General features: G+C 29.8%; 1 protein-coding gene across 1 annotated transcript in view; it reads left to right on the top strand.

The window, feature by feature from the left end:
* Positions 1-13,749, top strand: part of LOC111639426 (splicing factor, suppressor of white-apricot homolog) — an 88,760-nt gene extending 75,011 nt beyond the window's left edge. Inside the window, exons 7-13 of the mRNA XM_023385316.1 lie at positions 959-1,106; positions 1,175-1,435; positions 1,784-1,978; positions 4,957-5,217; positions 6,357-6,606; positions 6,680-7,075; positions 13,485-13,749. Coding sequence (XP_023241084.1) covers positions 959-1,106; positions 1,175-1,435; positions 1,784-1,978; positions 4,957-5,217; positions 6,357-6,606; positions 6,680-7,075; positions 13,485-13,560 — 1,587 coding nt within the window. The 3' untranslated portion in view covers positions 13,561-13,749. The remainder of the gene's footprint in view (positions 1-958; positions 1,107-1,174; positions 1,436-1,783; positions 1,979-4,956; positions 5,218-6,356; positions 6,607-6,679; positions 7,076-13,484) is intronic.
* Positions 13,750-18,313: the final 4,564 nt, after the last annotated feature.

Here is an 18,313-nt window from a genome sequence, read left to right as displayed (position 1 = left end):
AATAATATGATGAGAAAAAGACAATGGATGGATTGCAGCCAGTAGCCAAAACCAACTGCAAAAGGTAGCTTGTATCCCAAAAAAATTCTTTTGTCTGTTTGGTGGGCTATGTCAAGTGTAATTAATTTTGATCTATTAGAATTAAATCAAACAATTACAGCTCAAATTTATTATGAGCAATTAGAGCATTTAAATGAAAAATTGAAAAAAACAACCATCATTAGTTAACAGAAAGCAGGTTCTCTTGCTACATGACAATGCCTGACAATGTGCTATAAAAATAACTGTACAAAAACTCGAAAGCTACAACTGGGAAATTTTACCTCATTCATATTTACCAGATATTGCTCCCAGTGGTTATCATCTTTTTATGGTTTGAAGAACTTTTTAAAAGGAGAAAACTTTTGAGGATGAAAATAGATAAAAAATGCTACTGTATTTCTAAATATTTTGATTCAAAACCAAAATAATTTTATGAAGACAGATTAAAAATGTCTTACCATCAAAATAAGGGTGACTACATTATAGATTGAAATAAAATTCAAATGTTTTTTTTAGATAAAAATATGTACAGATTTATTGACTGATCTGATATTTTACAAATACAGTACAGAAATTAATGCTAAAATATAGCTATTGCCAGAGATTTATTGCAGAAGAGGATACTGCTTAGTCAGAAGTTTTATATTACTGTATAAGTTAATTAATGTATATTGTATAGGAAACTGTATTTATTACCATTACGGATGATATCATTATGTCAATATTCTTTGTAATGAGATGTTAACTTTAAAAATTTTATATTTTCAACTTATTTTTTTATTTTAAAATAAATTATTTGTGTAATTTATGAACATTTTAATCAAATAAAATTTTCTTTATAATTAAAATGATGATGCTTTAATTATATTATTTGTTTTTCAGTTACATTAATCAAAGTATTTTCTTAATATTTCAGATGTCTTTACCTAATATTCAGTTTCGTTGTGATGAAAATGATGCCTATTCACTTTTGGTAAAAAATTTAAAAAACAAGTTATCAGAACCAAAAAGTAGTACAGCATCACCTCTTAGATCAGCTCCTCCAACTGAACCTGCTAGAATATGTAAATAGTTTTAAATAGTATTTAAAAAATAAATTATTATTATTTTATAATGGAAATTTTTTTTCTAGTTCCTTCACAACCTAATTTAGAACCATTTGGTATGCATCGTCTAAGTTCAGAATCATCTGATCAACCTCCACCACCAGGAGAAGGTCCTGCATTATTATTACCTACAACTCAAGGTTCTGTAACAAATAGTCCTTTTGGAATGTTGGATCCCTCTTCACACATTATTCCACCTCCACCTGATGTTCAACCTATTATTGATAAAATGGCAACTTATGTAGCAAAAAATGGTGATGATTTTGAAACTATTGTAAAAAGCAAAGGTAATTTATTTTCAAATACTCAAATTTATATATATATATATTATTACTTTGATTACTCAAAAATAATTTGGCAAAATAAAATTTGAAATCATTTTTCTGCTAATATACAACTGATTCTAAAATAAGTTATAACACAATACTAAGTTTTCTATAAGTCTGAAGTTTTTACTTGAAACTGCTTGATTCCTTAAAAAAAAAAAATGTCAAATGTCATTTGTGAGTGTGAAAATGTGATAACACTATAACTGTTTAAATTTTTATATTAGTAATTTTAATGATTAATTGGAAATTAATTTTTAAAAGATGACAATATTTATTATTATATTATTTTTTTTGTTTTGTTTTCAGGAGATAAACGTTTTGAATTTCTTTTACCATGGCATGAATATCATTCATATTATTTGTTTAAAAAACATATATATTCTGAACAAAAAAAGCGTGAGAATCTTTCACAGCAGCAGATTATAGAAAGTGCAAATATCAGTGATCAAGACAGTAGTAAGGATGGCCATGATGATGATTCAAAAAAATCAAAAAATAAAGGTTAGAATTTTTATTTATGAACTTACAGAAAACGAAATTTTCTGCATTTAAATTCAGAGTTACTATGAACAGAACTTATTTTCATTGTTTCCAATGAATTAATTTGTTGATTATTCTCAAGAAATCAATTGGAAACTCATTTGATTCTCGAAAGTTCTCAATTCTTAAAATTATCCAATTCTTTCCCAGGTTAATTTCTTGCATCTGTATGTCTCCTTGTCATATGACTTTTATTTCTCTGACAACGCTCAAAATAGTTCTCAGAATATATTTTGTTGTGCTTTCTGATTACTGTTATGCCTAGAGTGATTTTACTTATTTGTATATAAGTAATATCTTAATTTTTTGCTGTATTCAGGTTAAGTTATACATTCTTCATACTCAAAAATCTCTTCTGTTTTTTCATTGGGCATGTTTCTTGCATATAGTAAAATTTAACATAGAAAACCACCTTGTTCCAAAGAATTTTTTTTTGTTCAGATTCCATTTTGTACAGGTCTTACTATATATATATATTTATATATATTTTTTTTCTTTTACAATAAAATATATAAACTTGATATAGTACAATGCAGGCTCATTTATAATGCAAAACTTTTAACTACTGTATAAGTTTATTTAGGATACGTTCGTAAAGTTGAACGAGTTAAATGAGAATGACGTTGTCGTTATTCTTATTTTGTTAGACTTTTTGAATATTTGTTTATAACTAAATGGATGTTTCTAAAATCGAAGATATGAATGTTGCTAATGCAGCCTTATCTGAAATATTTTTCTTAGATTGCTTCAGATGGATAGTTATTTCAATCATTTCACCTTTTAATTCACAATTTAAACACACTAGTAGATTTAGAAACATCGATATCGTCGGGCGCCATTTTCTTAATGAAGTAAACTAACTCTTTCCTTCGTNAAAACTTTTAACTACTGTATAAGTTTATTTAGGATACGTTCGTAAAGTTGAACGAGTTAAATGAGAATGACGTTGTCGTTATTCTTATTTTGTTAGACTTTTTGAATATTTGTTTATAACTAAATGGATGTTTCTAAAATCGAAGATATGAATGTTGCTAATGCAGCCTTATCTGAAATATTTTTCTTAGATTGCTTCAGATGGATAGTTATTTCAATCATTTCACCTTTTAATTCACAATTTAAACACACTAGTAGATTTAGAAACATCGATATCGTCGGGCGCCATTTTCTTAATGAAGTAAACTAACTCTTTCCTTCGTAAACTTTGTTAGAGTTTCGTTCAAAACATCATCACTGCAGAGCATGTGCACTGGATGAGACTACTACTTTTTGAACAACTCGTTACTAATGTGTTTGACTTTACAAACATACCATAATTGAAAGGATACACACGAATGTTTTTGAGTCTAGGAATCAAAAATATTAGAAAAACAACATTCATGCTATACTTCTTGATAAGTCCGCTTTTATTCAAATTCTGGAATTTACTGTTTCAAAAAAGAAGAAGAAAAATTCTAAATTTGATTCTTCTTGTTCAACTGTTTTGTCAAACCTTTGAATCATTTTTAAAAAATTATGCCTTAATTTTTGTGACATTGTACTAAAGACTCAGGTTATAATGCAAAAAAAATGATAATTTACAATGTACACATCTGTGAAAATTGCAAATTTTGAATAAATGTTTTTATTAAATATTTCTATATTAATAATAAATTATTTAAATTATAAGATCATTAAAGTTTATAGTAGTGATTCCACTTATATTTACTAATAGATTACATCTTTTTATTTCATTAAACTAAAGTACAGTAGAGCATTGATTATCCGATTCAGTTGGGGACTCAGGTTGGTCGGATAACTGAAAAAAATACATTATTAGTATAGTATATTAGTATATCCCATGTAATTAGTATATTAGTATATCGCTATTAATCAACTTCACGCTGAATTTTCATCAATGTTAAGCCTAACAAATTTTTTTAAAAAAATAATAATTGTCGTTATTGTATCATTGAAAATCATTTTTAAATTGTTTTATTCCTCACAAAACAAACAAACCCATTCATAATTAGAAAATTAAGTCTCGTTTAAATACTGGCCTCCATTCAATGGTCGAGCCGTGTTACCAGCTAAAACACGCAAAAATTTAACAAAAATAACATTAAAATATCCAAGACATAGCCAAATATTGTAGTGCCACATCACTAGCAGACATTTGAAATTTGCCGACTAGAACGGTCGGTTAACCAATGTGACGTTAATCGGGGGTCAGATAATCAATGCTCTACTGTACTTGTTTATTTGGAAATAATTATTTCTTAATGATAAATGATTAAAAAATTAATAATCTTAAAAATCTCATTTGAAATTACATAATTATGGCTTGCATGTTTGAATTGATTTCACAAAAATAAATTTGAAATACAGTAGAGCGTCGATTGTCCGAATCAATTGGGGACTGGGGTTGTTCAGAAAATCAATTTTTTGGATAACCAATTATGTACAAAAAAATACATTATTAATATAGTATATTGGTATATCCCAATAATAGTATATTAATATAGCCCATGTTTAAATTGTTCTCCATTGCATGTTGCTTTGTGTTGAATTTTTGTTGATGTTAAGCCTAACGAAAATTTTTATAATAATAATCATGGCTATTATATTGTTAAAAATTATTTCTTTATTTTGTACAAAGAAAATAAAGAAATAATTTTTAACAATACATTAGCCATGATTACGTGATTGTATCATGGTTATTGTATGGATAGCCATACAATAATCATGATACAATTAATATTAAAAAATATAAAAACAAAAAAATTATACTTCAGAAGTTAATCTAGTATCAAAAAGATTCGATTCAGCATAACACACTCCAACTGGAACGCTTTCGGTTGATCGACATTCAGATAATCGACGCTCTACTGTATTTATATAAAGAAAAATTGAAATAACAAGAAAATATACTTCTCTTACATTATTGTTTAATTTAAATATAGTTGCAACTCCAGTAAGCTTCTCAATAAAGGCAAAAGATATGGATACACTTCATTTAGAGAAGAAGAAAACTATTTTGTTACTGGATGATGATTCTGGAGAAGAGCATGAAGATAAGCAAAATTCAGATAGTAAAAAAACTGAAAGTGAAGAGATCATTCAATCAGCAAACCCAGTTATTTCTCCCAATGAAATTGCAATCACAGTAGAAAATGAAGAGAAACCAAGAAAATTAACTCAAGAAGAATTAGAAGCCAAATTAGGTAAAATTAACATAATGTAAATTTTAAAATATTTATGATAAATAAAATCAACTAACATTACTACTTTATTCATTGATTTATCTATACAAGTGATTTTAGGAAATTTACTTAGGAGGATGAAATTCAGAGGAGGATTCATCCAGGGTAAATTTTGAAACTGGGAACAAAGGGTAGAGGTGGCAAGTTAATTTTTTTTTGCTTTCAACTGCTAATTTTATTTAGCAAATTCACTTAATATTTAGAAAGTTGAAATATGTTTGGGCTTAAATTAATTTATTGAAAATTAAAATTTATTCAAGAAACTATTATAACTGAAGGTATTGAGAAATAAATTCTTAATAGAATCTAATATCTAAATAATATTAAAAATATATTATTGTATTTATCCAAGTTATTGTTTTGGATTTTGTAGTTCTTTGTAACTGGTCATTTATGCAGGAAAAACTTGGATATTGCAACTGATTTAGTATTTGTGTTAACAAGTCTTTTATTGCTTTCCCACTATTTCATTAATCTTTTTAGAGAAAACTTTTTTGCAAAGTAGATAAGAAATTCAATATGCAGTAGTTGGAAATGAAAAGTCAATTGTATACTTGCTTTAGATGATGATAAACTATGATTATTTCTCAACTGTTTTCAATTTTGATTCAAAAATTTGAAGTGATTATGAAATTTTTCTATGTAACTGGTTTTATTTTACATTATATAAATTTAATTTTCCTCTTTCTCCAATAGTTAAAATGTTGGTAATTGCTTCTTGTCCTCCAAAATTACATTAATATTATTGGAATGATCATATATTAATCTGTAATGCTAAATTTAATAATCATTTCTCAATTTGATTGCTTTAAAAATTGAGTTTTACAAAATCTTTTGAAAGTGCTAACTTGTATTATAGCATGACTTCAACTATATTATTATTATTTCAGATATTAATTAAAAAATGTAATTAAAAGTTTCATAAAATATAAAGTTTATTCAAATAATTTTGAAGATCTTTATATGTGGCTTGTTTGTAATATTTGATCTAACAATATAAGTAAACTTATTAACGTAGTTAAATATGTTTTTAAAGTGAACAATTATAAATTTGATGATACAAACAAATATATGAGTAATTTATTGAAATTTTCTTTAAGCTGAAGAAAAATTGAAAGATAAATTAGCTGCTGCTGCACGAGAAAAATTAGCTCAACAATCTCGAGATAGGCAACTTCAGTTAGAGCGAAAAAGGAAAGCTGCCTTATTTCTTAATAAATTAAAGGATTCGGGTCCAGTAGATGAAACTGCAGTTCAATCTGAAAGTAATGCTACTGATAGTAATGATAAATCCAAGCAGTCTCCAGTGTCTTCACTAGTAGCATCTCCATCTGATACACATGATTTACGGTTAGTATCAGAATTATTTGTATATAAATTTATAAAATTTAAAATGAAATCAAAATCAACTTTTCTATTTAAGGAGTCCATTTTTATCTTTGCCTTCATCGCCACTTCCAACATCTAATGAGAATGATTTCAAAAGTTCATCAGGAAGTAGACATGGAGATAGTGAGAGACTTGCCAGGTTTCTTGCAGAATCTGGTTCGTTATCAATCCAAAAAATGAAATCAAGATCAAGAAGACGATCTCCATCTCCTAGATCTCACCATAAGCATCATTACTCACCTTCTCGAGGTAGTTCAAAATCCAAAAAGAGATCTAGGTCTAAATCTAGATCTGATCATAAGAAAAGATCTCGTTCACGATCAAAATCCAGAAGTCATAAGAAACGTCATAAGTCATCGTCAAAATCACCATCAAAGTCAAAGGATGATAGATCCAAAACACCACCTGCTGCATATTCTTTAATCAGAAGGTATTAATAATTCCTGATTATTTGTATATAATATAAAATTTTATTATTTGAATTTTTGAAATAAGATACTGAGATTTTAAAGATATTCTGAACTAAGCAATATAATAACTTTTTATTTTACATTGTAAATTCATTCACATTTTATTTATATTTATGGCAAGTATATCCATATCATAGCTTAAATTTGTAAGATAAGGAATAGTAAGCAAAGAGTGAGATAGAAGAGCTGTAGGTTTATTATTTACAGTATATATTAAATTTCAAATATTAATCTTGATATTTTGATTATAGGTTTTACATATACTATGAAGGAAAGTCATTAAATAGCAGGAATTTTAATCTAATATTCATGAAGATGCACTGTGAAAAATCCTATTGGAGGACACAAAATGACTCCTTAGCAATATGCCATATAGGTGTCAGGATGATCAAGCTGTATGCACCAATGCAATAACTCATACAACATGGCTGCTCCACTGTTGAACTGCACCATGGAAGAGCACCAAAGTGTCATTCAAATTTTATTGTCAGAGGGAGTAAAACCTGAAATCTACAGGAAAATGATGGTTCAATATGGAGACAGTTGTTTNATAAAGTTAAATAAACAATAAATATTACTAAGTTCAAAATTATGTAACTCTAATCCAATACACAATTTCCAATATTGTTTATATACAGTTGCACTAGAAAATTTCATTACACAATTCTTCAAATTTATTTTAGTATCACTCAAATATCTTTTTTTCATTTTCTTATACTTTATGATTTTTATAAATATATATGTTTTTTCTATTTTAAACAATGTAGAATAAAATTACAGAAGAAATAGTGTTTATTATATACAGTAAACCTCAATTTAATAACTTGGATTTAATGGACAAAATTTCCAGTCTATCATATGTGAATATTAACAGGGTGTTAATTTTTAAATGATTTTTATATGTGATTAAATTAATTAATTTAACAGGTTTTTTCCGAAAACTAAAAGTTGCCACTTAATTAAATACAATTAAATTGTATTTTCCAAAAAAATGTTTGCTTATTAATTTTGATTTAGATTGTGTACTTGTTTATTACAGTCTCGAACTTCAGTGAATATTTAAGCAATAATATATATATAAAAGTTTTCTGTGAAATTAAACTTCTTATACATACATTTCTGTAATTAAATTAAGTATCTACCAATAAGTAAAAACATAAAAAAAATTGGCAAATTAATTAGTTTAACATGCTCAATTGAAAAACTTTATTATACAGTGGACTTTTAAAAGGCTTCAGTACTTGCCCAGATTAGTCTAGGTTTTCCTGTAATTTCAAAATAAGAAGTAAATAAAAAGAATCACAAATGAATGTATTAAATGACATAAATTCAAAAGTTTCAATAATTAAGAAATTAAATATTTTAGAATAATTAATTAAAGTTTTAAAGATGGTTTTAAGCAAAAGTATCAGAAGTGGAAAAACAAATTTGATGAAAAATTTAAATTATTTACAGAATAATAAAATGACAATGGAGATCAATAAACTTTGGAAATATCATATCTTATCAAATTTACCAACTGACTTATTTATTTACTGTTGAAAATTTATAAAGTACAGGTAGCTCTTGGTTTATGCCTATTCACAATAATGCCGCTGTGCAATTTACTGTTTTGCCATGTAATTCCTTGATTCTCCCTATACTAGACTGATTTTTGTTTCAGTGTTGACATATTTACTGAGCTGCAACGTTGTATATTCATTAAAATTAATATTTTTATCGAATATATTTATTTTTTCTGTTTAATATTGTTGGGTATGTATACATTTACATTAAGTTAATATTATAATACTAAATGTTTAGGTACCCACTTATATAAGAATAAAGGAGGGTTATTATTATATCAGATAAAAGTGCACCAGAGTTATATAAACATGCTAAGAAGGCAATGCACTCTATCCCCCTAGAAACAAAAATGGAAGTTATTTGGCGAATGGAAAATGGACAAACACGCCCTAATGTCTGTACATCTTTGAACTTAACTCCATTGACTGTTACTACCATTATGAAAATTGCAGATAAAATTAAACACTCTGCTCAGCAGTCTACGGCAGTAAATGTAAACATGTGAGTTACAGTAGAAGTAAAATTTTTGAAAAAATGGAAAAATTATTAACATTATGGGTGGATGATGCAAATCAAAAAAAAAAGCTGCTATAACTGAAAAAGCAAAATCAATTTTTGATAATCTTAAGGAGACAGATAGAAGTGAAGAAACTTTTTTGTGATGCAAGGGTTGGTTTATGAGATTTAAATCCTGAAGTAAGTGTTGTAGTGTAAAATTATATGGTGAAGCGGCAAGTGCAGATGCTGTTGCAGCGGCAGCTGCCTTTTCTAAGGAATTTCAGGGTTATGTAGAACAAGGCAACTATTCTCCAGACCTAATCTTTAACGTTGATGAGACTGGGCTTTATTGGAAAAATTTAACAGCACAGACTTTTATTTCTCATGAAGAACATTCCACTCTAGGTTTTAAAGTGCAAAAGATAGATTAACTCTTTTGTTGGGAGCCAATGTTTCAGGAACTTTGAAACTTAAACTGATGTTAGTGTGTCGTGTGTCATTCATAGACACCATGTTCTTTAAAGGGTCTAAATAAAGACATGTTGCCAGTTTATTGGAAATGGAACAAGAAAGCTTGGGTCACACAAGATGTTTTCACAGATTGGTACACAAGTTATTTTTGCCCTACTGTGCTTTGCTTTAGTGAAAAGAAATTACCACCCAAGGAACTTCTTCTCTTGGACAATGCTCCAGGACATCCTCAAAACCTTGATCAAATAACACCATTAGATGTCAAAGTTGTTTACATGCTTCCCAATACATCATCATCTTTTGCAACCAATGGCTCAGGGGTTATTGCAACCTTCAAAGCTTATTATCTCTGTAATACATTCATGGAAATGATGAGAGTTTTAGACACTTCAGATAAAACAGTTAGACTATTGGCGGTCTTTCAATATTTTGAAAGGCATTAAAAACATCAAGTCGGCTTGGGATGAAGTTTCAGAAAAATGCTTAAATGGAGTTTGGCGTAAACTTCTGCCAGCATTCATGCATGATTTTGAAGTAGCACATCAGGGGAATTTAATTGAAGACATTACCAGACTTGTGCGTGATGTGGGATTGGAAGATGTGACAGAACTTTTAGAAGCCCATGATCAGCCACTCTCGAATGAAGACTTAGAAGAATCATACAAAGAAAAATTAGATCATGAACAGTCAGAGAAGGAAGAAAACAGAAGAAATTCCAAGAGTTATGAAAATGGCCGATTAAAGCGTATCCTTTCAACTATGGAAAGTTTGACGGATGAACTTTGTGAGTTAGACAACGATTGGGAGTGCAAATGTAAAAAGGAGCATCATTGCATCCATTAGACCATATTCTGAAATCCTTAATGAAAGATAACAAAAATCTAAACAAGTAAAGATGGATACTTTTTTCTGAAAAATGTAAGAGATCTGAAACTTTGAAATATCATTTGTTTTTCTTAAGATTTTTTTAATAAAAAAATTACACTTTATTTTATCATAAAATACATTTTAAAAATTAAATTTATAATATATGTATTTTGTATTATATTGTATTAATAAACAAAATTACAGTAGAGCGTCGTTTATCCGAAACGTCAGTTATCCGAAAGAATTCCAGTTGGCAAATTTAAATTTTTGCTAGTGATGTGGTGCTGCAATCTTTGGATATGTCTTGGGATACTCCAATTTTTTTTTTTTTTGTTGGTGTGTGTGTTTTAGCTGGCAGCACTGGCACTTTTGTGTGGTGTTTTTCTGAGGACTGTGTGGTGCTGATTCGAATGTTTTTGATACTAGATTAATTTCTAAAGTATAATTTTTTTTGTTTTTATATTTTTCAATATACAGTGGTACCTTGGTATACGTCTGCTTTAGAATACATCCAATTCGGAATACATCCTGTTTGGACGAAACAAATTTTGCTCGGTATACAACTTAATTCAGTTATATGCGCCATCTATGAGCGAGTAGCATTATCAGTGTATTAGACCACACTAGACGTTCGCGGTGCCACAGTTTATAACTTTGTTAAATTTTTTTTATTTTAATTTGTAAGTAAAATGTTATTATTTTTATTAATCATGAATTGCAAAAAGGCAACAGAAAAATAAAAAAATGACTAAAATTACAATGGCACTGAAAAAAAGAGATTGTTGAGAAATATGAAGGTGGCATGAGTGTTCGAGATTTAACTGTTGCATACTGTATTCCGAGAACGACGATATCGACAATCGTGAAAAATAAAGACATTATTAAATCTGCTAACGTTGCGAAAGGGGTTAAATCAATTTCTAAACAGAGATCGAAGACATTAGATCATGTCGAGAAATTGCTTTTGCTTTGGATAACTGAAAAACAATGTGCTGGCAACAGCGTATCAGAAGCAATTATTTGCAAGAAAGCTAAAAAGATACATTCTGATCTCATGAAAAATCAAGCAGGAACTAGCCAGGAAAGCAAGGTGTTTAAAGCCAGCCATTTTTTTTTAACATGAGAACGGATTAATCATTTTTACATTACTTCTGATGGGAAAGGTTGGTTTGGTATACGTCCTATTCGGTATAAGTCCAAACACCAGGAACGGATTAAGGTCATATACCGAGCTTCCAGTGTATTTATTTTGTTTGTACAAAATAAAGATATAATTTTTAACGATACAATAGCCACGATTATTATTTTAAAAAGTTTACGTTAGGCTTAACATTGACAAAAATTCAACGCAAAGCGACACACAACAGAGAAAAATTTCAGCATGGAATAGGTTAATATATTTTTTCGTACATAATCGGTTATCCGAAAAATAAGTTATCTGAACAACCCCAGTCCCCAATTGATTCGGATAAACAACTCTCTACTGTATTTGCTTATTTTTCACTTATATAGAACCTAACCCTATACCTCACTGTAAATATGGGTTCATTTTATGCTGATTCGATTTGTGCAGGCTATTATAGGAATGGAACTGCAGCATAAACCAAGGGCTATGTGTACTAAAATCAACTTTGTAAAAATCAGATCAATAAAAATGAAAAAATTCAATGGAAATTTTTCATATGAATACAGAAAAACTTCTGTTTATCTGGTAGAAGAAATAAGAAACACAGGGCAATTTATAAATAATTTTGGAAAGTATCTTTTCAAAACTATTCACAATTGCCCTATGTTTGTCAGAATAATGCATTTGCATGAAAACATGGTATTTTAGATATTACACCTAGGAAAGAATTGGATTTTACATTTAATTCTGCTTTTTGATTAATTAACATAATATTAATAATTATAATAAGCCATAATCACAGATAAAACAATTTACCACAACAGACCAGACATCACACTCATTGACAAACACAATAAAATCACATACATTATAGACATAGCCATTCCAAACACTCACAATGTACAAAACACATGCACTGAAAAAATTAGCAAGTACACAGAACTTGCCCAGGAAATAAGGCATCTGTGGAGGATGGATAGGGTAGTTATTGTACCTGTTGTTCTCTCCTGTACAGGTGTGATACCACACACACTACACAAAAGCCTGGGAACATTAGAATTGAGTAGAAATACATACATCACACTACAGAAGGCCACTATATTGAATACATGCCACATTGTTAGGAAATTCCTGAATACAGACACACACACTGACACACTTATTTAATTTTAGTTTTGTTTTGGTTGCTACGCCTTGACTCTAGTCCGGCATAGTACACAGCCACCGGTGTGAACTGAGTAAAACCCACTAAACCCAACATAATAATAATAATAATAATAAACAGGTGTGATACCGCACACGCTACACAAAAGCCTGGGAACATTAGAATTGAGTAGAAATACATACATAACACTACAGAAGGCCACTATATTGAATACATGCCACATTGTTAGGAAATTCCTGAATACAGACACTGACACACACATTTAATTTTAGTTTTGTTTTGGTTGCTATGCCTTGACTCTGGTCCGGCATAGTACACAGCCACCGGTGTGTACCGAGTATAACCCACTAAACACAATAATAATAATATTAATATTGAATGCCACATGTGGAAATGAATGTTACATATTGTATAAGGTATATTTATGGAAAATAATGTTTAAAAAAGAGTTAAATTTTATTTTTAAAGCATTTTTGTTTATTACTTCACAATTACTTTTATATATTTTTATTTATCATAATCAGAAGAAAATGTAATAATAACTTTTATTGAAAGTTTTATATTTATAGATGTGTGTGTGTAAAAATCACATTTGCATGCATGCATGCATATTAATTAAATGGTATGAATGGTGGTTATAAATAATTATAATTATTTATTCTTTCTTTTTATATAGGTCAAAGACACGTTCTCCATCACCTCGAAGATATCGATACGGCTTTCCAATGAAACATAAATCACGAAGAAAATAATTTTACAGAATTTGAAAAGCACATTTTTTGATTTCATATTTCTTTTTGTCTTTTGTATACATATAGTTACTGTTTCTAGACATTCTTGTAAATAAATCATCAAATAGTTTATAGAAATCAAGATTGATTTTTATTGTGAAGTCTGAACAATTTTGTAGTTTTCTAAATTATAAATAATAATTTCTCAAATTGTTGAATTTAACATCAGAAATATCTTAAGAATTATTTAAACTTTACTCTTCTCTAAAGTAAAAAAGAAAAAATGATTTTTACATTTTATCTAAAACAGGAATTTTAGGAATTTCTATATCATATCAAATGAAAGATGAGCCTTCATCTTTCATTGGATATGAAAGATGTCCTTGTATGGCAAAGACTTGGTGGATTGTTATGGTCTGTCCATTGTTATTAATAGAATACTGAAACTATTTCATTCATTCAATTACTGTTCAGAAAATATTAAAGATTTAACTTAGAAGACAGTGGTAGTATAAATCATTAAATGTTATGTATATTAATTAATAAATAATCATGTACAGATTTTGCACTTACTGCAGTATCTGTACATGATTACTTATAAATAAAATAGTGATATATTTTTAAAATAGTAGCTCTAGCTTAACTGTGCAATGTTTCACTTTGTTTATTTTAAGCTTTAAAAAATGAAGCAAATAAGTTAAAATTGTACAGTAATGACATTATTATTATTAGTTCAAATTTCATTAGCGAAATGATAAAGTAAACAAAGTGAAACATGATACATTAAGCTAGAACTATCACTTTAAAAATATATAATTATTTTCGTTATCAAAATGTATTATATATTTGTTATTACCATGATAAATTTTGCATCATGTGTCAATCATCAATGAAACCACTAACATCAACCATGAATGAGATTTTGAATCAAAGAAAAAAATGATTTTGTAGAATTCATCTTTTATTGAGCATATTATAATGAATTATTTTTATTTCCCATTTATTCAAGATGAAATTTATATTGATTTTTAAACTTTAAGGGATTTTATTGGATGACTAATAAAAATTCTATTATTTGTAAAATATAATTACATTATATATAATGGATTTTCTTTATAGAATTTAACTCAGTATTATGTAGATTTTGTTATAAACCACAAGAATTGATTAATGGTTCATATGAGAATAGTACGAATTCTGACTAATCAAATTTGAATCTTGCATGATTTAACTTAAGGGATAATGTGGAGCTGACTAACATACATGCTGGGGCATGTGTATGTCCTGGTGAAAAGTATTCAAAAACAACAATTGTAATTAATTTGCAAATAGACTATGAAAGTTTTCAAAATTTAACTTTCAAACACAATCAAATTTTGTAGTTAGTTACAGAAGTGCACCCAGAGGGTCTTAGCACCCTCCAAAGTAAAAGAAACACTAGTAAATTTTCCAAAAATCTTTTCTTAATTAAAATTCATTTTTCTTATTTATATTGTGTCGTGTGTTCTATTCCTATATTATGAACTAGCGGTCGCATAAGATGGAATTTTATTGAATTTGCATTAAAAATTTATCCATTTAACTCAGATCCACCAATATTAAATCTTTAATGCGCCACTGGTTGATCAATAATATGGTTTCCGACCGCTGCTAAAATTGTTTAATTGAATTTTTGATGGACTCCCGAAAACATGGTTGGTTCTCTATTGGAAAAACACAGCTTTATTTTTAAAACTGACTGTGTAACCTCTGGTTATGCACGCCATCCCAGCAGATGGCATTAAAAACTTACTGCTTCTCCTATGGAAAAGTTCTCGAAAACGAAAGTAGGGAAAATCTGATAAAACACAAAACTGCTTGTTTTTGCATTAGAACCATATTTAATTATATTTACATACAATTCGGAATTTTGTCAGTCGAATTCGTTAATTTTCTACAAATTGTTAGTTTTAATATTCTAAATCGTACGTAAATAGAATTAAATATGGTTCTAACGTAAAAGACTGTTTATTCTTTCTACTTCCGTTTTCAAGAATTTTTCTATAAGAAAAGCATTAAATTTTAAACGAGATTGCGTGAATAACCAGAAGTTAGTTAGCCTTAAGTCTGTTATATCAGTTCGGTTAGAAAAACGTTAATTAAATTCAAAAGTAACAGCAAAAACTGGGCGGAATTAGTTATAAACATGCACCAAAAAAAAGTAATCCAGTATGAATGTAACACTTCATCACTAAAGAACTAATTAATATAAAAAATTTAAAATGACTTTCAAATCTTCATAAATAGCCTTCCAGACATGCGACATTTTAATTAAATTCTCCGTCTTCATTACAAATTTAGTTATGCTTCTGATTTCGCATATTTAAAAGAATTCATGTATACTGTATTGTATGTTATGTTAATTCGATATGAACAGTAGATTTAATCGATATACCGTATTGAATTTGTTACTATTTTGTTATTAGGAGAACAGTTATATATCCTGAAATCTTTTCTATTAAAATATAAATATAGGCTAACCTATTAGCCCAACGCCGTATCTAGGCAGGTGTACCCGCACAGGGCCCACTTGGAAGGGGCTCAAAATGCATGTATTTGTTTTATTATTTTCCCAAACCTAATTAATTAATTAAGGGGCCTAAATGCAAATTCTTGCACAAGAATGGCTAGTTACGGCACTGCGTATATACCACGGATGGACGATGCTTTGTGAGTCCGCATATCATATACTAGTCATTCTTATCTAGAAAAAGTTATGTCGTGCCGAATACAGTAGAGCGTCGTTCATCCGAACTAATTGGAGACACGGGTCGTTCGGAAAATCGATATTTCGGATAACCTATCCCATGTTGAAATTTTTCTCCGTTGCGTGTCGCTTTGCGTTGAATTTTCGTCGATGTTAAGCCTAACGTAAACTTTTTAAAATAATAATCGTGACTATTGTATCGTTAAAAATGATTTCTTTATTTTGTACAAACAAAATAAATATATTGAAAAATATAAAAACAATAAAAAATTATACTTCAGAAGTTAATTTAGTATCAAAAACGTAAAATATTTAAGTACCCAAGACATAGCCAAAGATTGCAGCGCCACAGCACTGGCGAAAATTCAAATTTGCCTACTGGAATTCTTTCGGATAAACGACGCTCTACTGTATTTGATTTCGGATAAAGATATTTAATAAAATAGGTCATAATTTTAACCCCAAACACCAAAAAAAATGAAGCTTAAACCGATCTTCTACTCGCCATGCTAGACGTAGCGAACGCCATTATCGACCGTCTAGGATTGCCAGATGGCGGCGCTCGACTGTCCGCCGTTCACGTTTTGGGCTGAATACGGCGGCCGCAATTTCTCTATTGTCTACTCTTGGTAAAGTTCTGAACAAACTTTTCTATAATAGGCTATACTGGTTCTGGGAGTCGCGGGGAGGCTCTTTCATAGTGCACAGTATGGTTTCAGACAGCAGAAAGGGAATCGTCTTTTCTGCTCCATGCTCGACCGATTTATACCAACGTGTCCCTTGTGTTCGCTTCAGGAACACCTCACCTTACTCGGGGTTGTCCTTGACCACAGACTTTCATGGAAGGACTGTGATCCTTCCTCAAATAATCATTCGCATCAACCTTTTCCGTGTTACCAGCAATAGTTGGGGTCTTGACTAATGATGCAACGAATATTCGGTTACTATTCAGTATTAGGCCTATGTTTCGCAATTCGGCAGAATACCGAATATCTAAAAAAGGAGTAAGAAGTAACAAAAACGCAGTAAATTAATCATTTTGGTAACTTTTATTAATGCTAAACATACATTTCAAGTTCGAGAAAGCGCAATTTTTTGCTTATTTATGTGAGCTCAGCCGATTGGGGTGAGGGGTTTTCGACAGCCGAGCGCCCAATTCTGTCTTGTGGGCGCAGAATGACTCACCGAGACAGGTTTACCATATAAAATGCATAAATTGTTTATCAATATCGAAAAAATATCGTTTAATAAAATACATAAATTGTTCTTACAATAATTCAATATGTCAGGCGAAAGCCTATCCAACGATGGGTTACTATAACAGTTCCAATAAAAACGGAAAAGTTCGACTGTTCGATCGGTCCTTGGGTATTTTCGGACGCAGAGAACGACGGCCCCGGAGCACGCACAGCACTTGTAGAGATGTCCTCGGTAGACGAGTCGAACCTCGACGATTCTGGACGTGACGGGTTGGCGAAACCAGCTCCTAGGGCGTCGAAATAGCCTACGTTGTATCTCTGTCGTGAGCACCAAATCCCAGCAGGAGAGCACCAAAACCCAAGACGTCGTAAAGTTCCCGAAAACGCGGTTTTATCGATTTTTCCACCGCAGTCGCCTCTCCATTGTTCTCTCGTCACATGGTGACAATTCGAAACCCAACGAAGGGCGCGGGAGAGGTCAACGTCGCGTCGGAACACGACTCCTCTCCAACCTCGTTTTCCTCGACTTTACTCTATCTATTGTTTAAAATCGTTTAACAAGACAAAAGGCTCATTGTTTAAATCCGATCTTTAAGTTCGCTCTTTCGCGCTACGAAATTTGACTCATTCAAAAAGTCGTTAATTGCCTCCCTTAGGACCCCGTTTGGGTCCTCACATTTATGTAAAACATCAAAGGAAAGTAATATAACTAAGTTATTTTTTAAATTAAAAGATCAAAAAAAGGTAACAAATCAAATGAAAACTACCTACTTATTATGTAGTTTTAGTCATCTATATACTCGTATATAAAAGAGCAAGTCCTGATAGG

This window comes from Centruroides sculpturatus, unplaced genomic scaffold (assembly GCF_000671375.1).
Source record: "Centruroides sculpturatus isolate CEXI.00-Female unplaced genomic scaffold, Cexi_2.0 scaffold1232, whole genome shotgun sequence".
NCBI classification, from domain to species: Eukaryota; Metazoa; Arthropoda; class Arachnida; order Scorpiones; family Buthidae; genus Centruroides; species Centruroides sculpturatus.
This window is presented reverse-complemented; position numbering and strand designations above follow the sequence as displayed.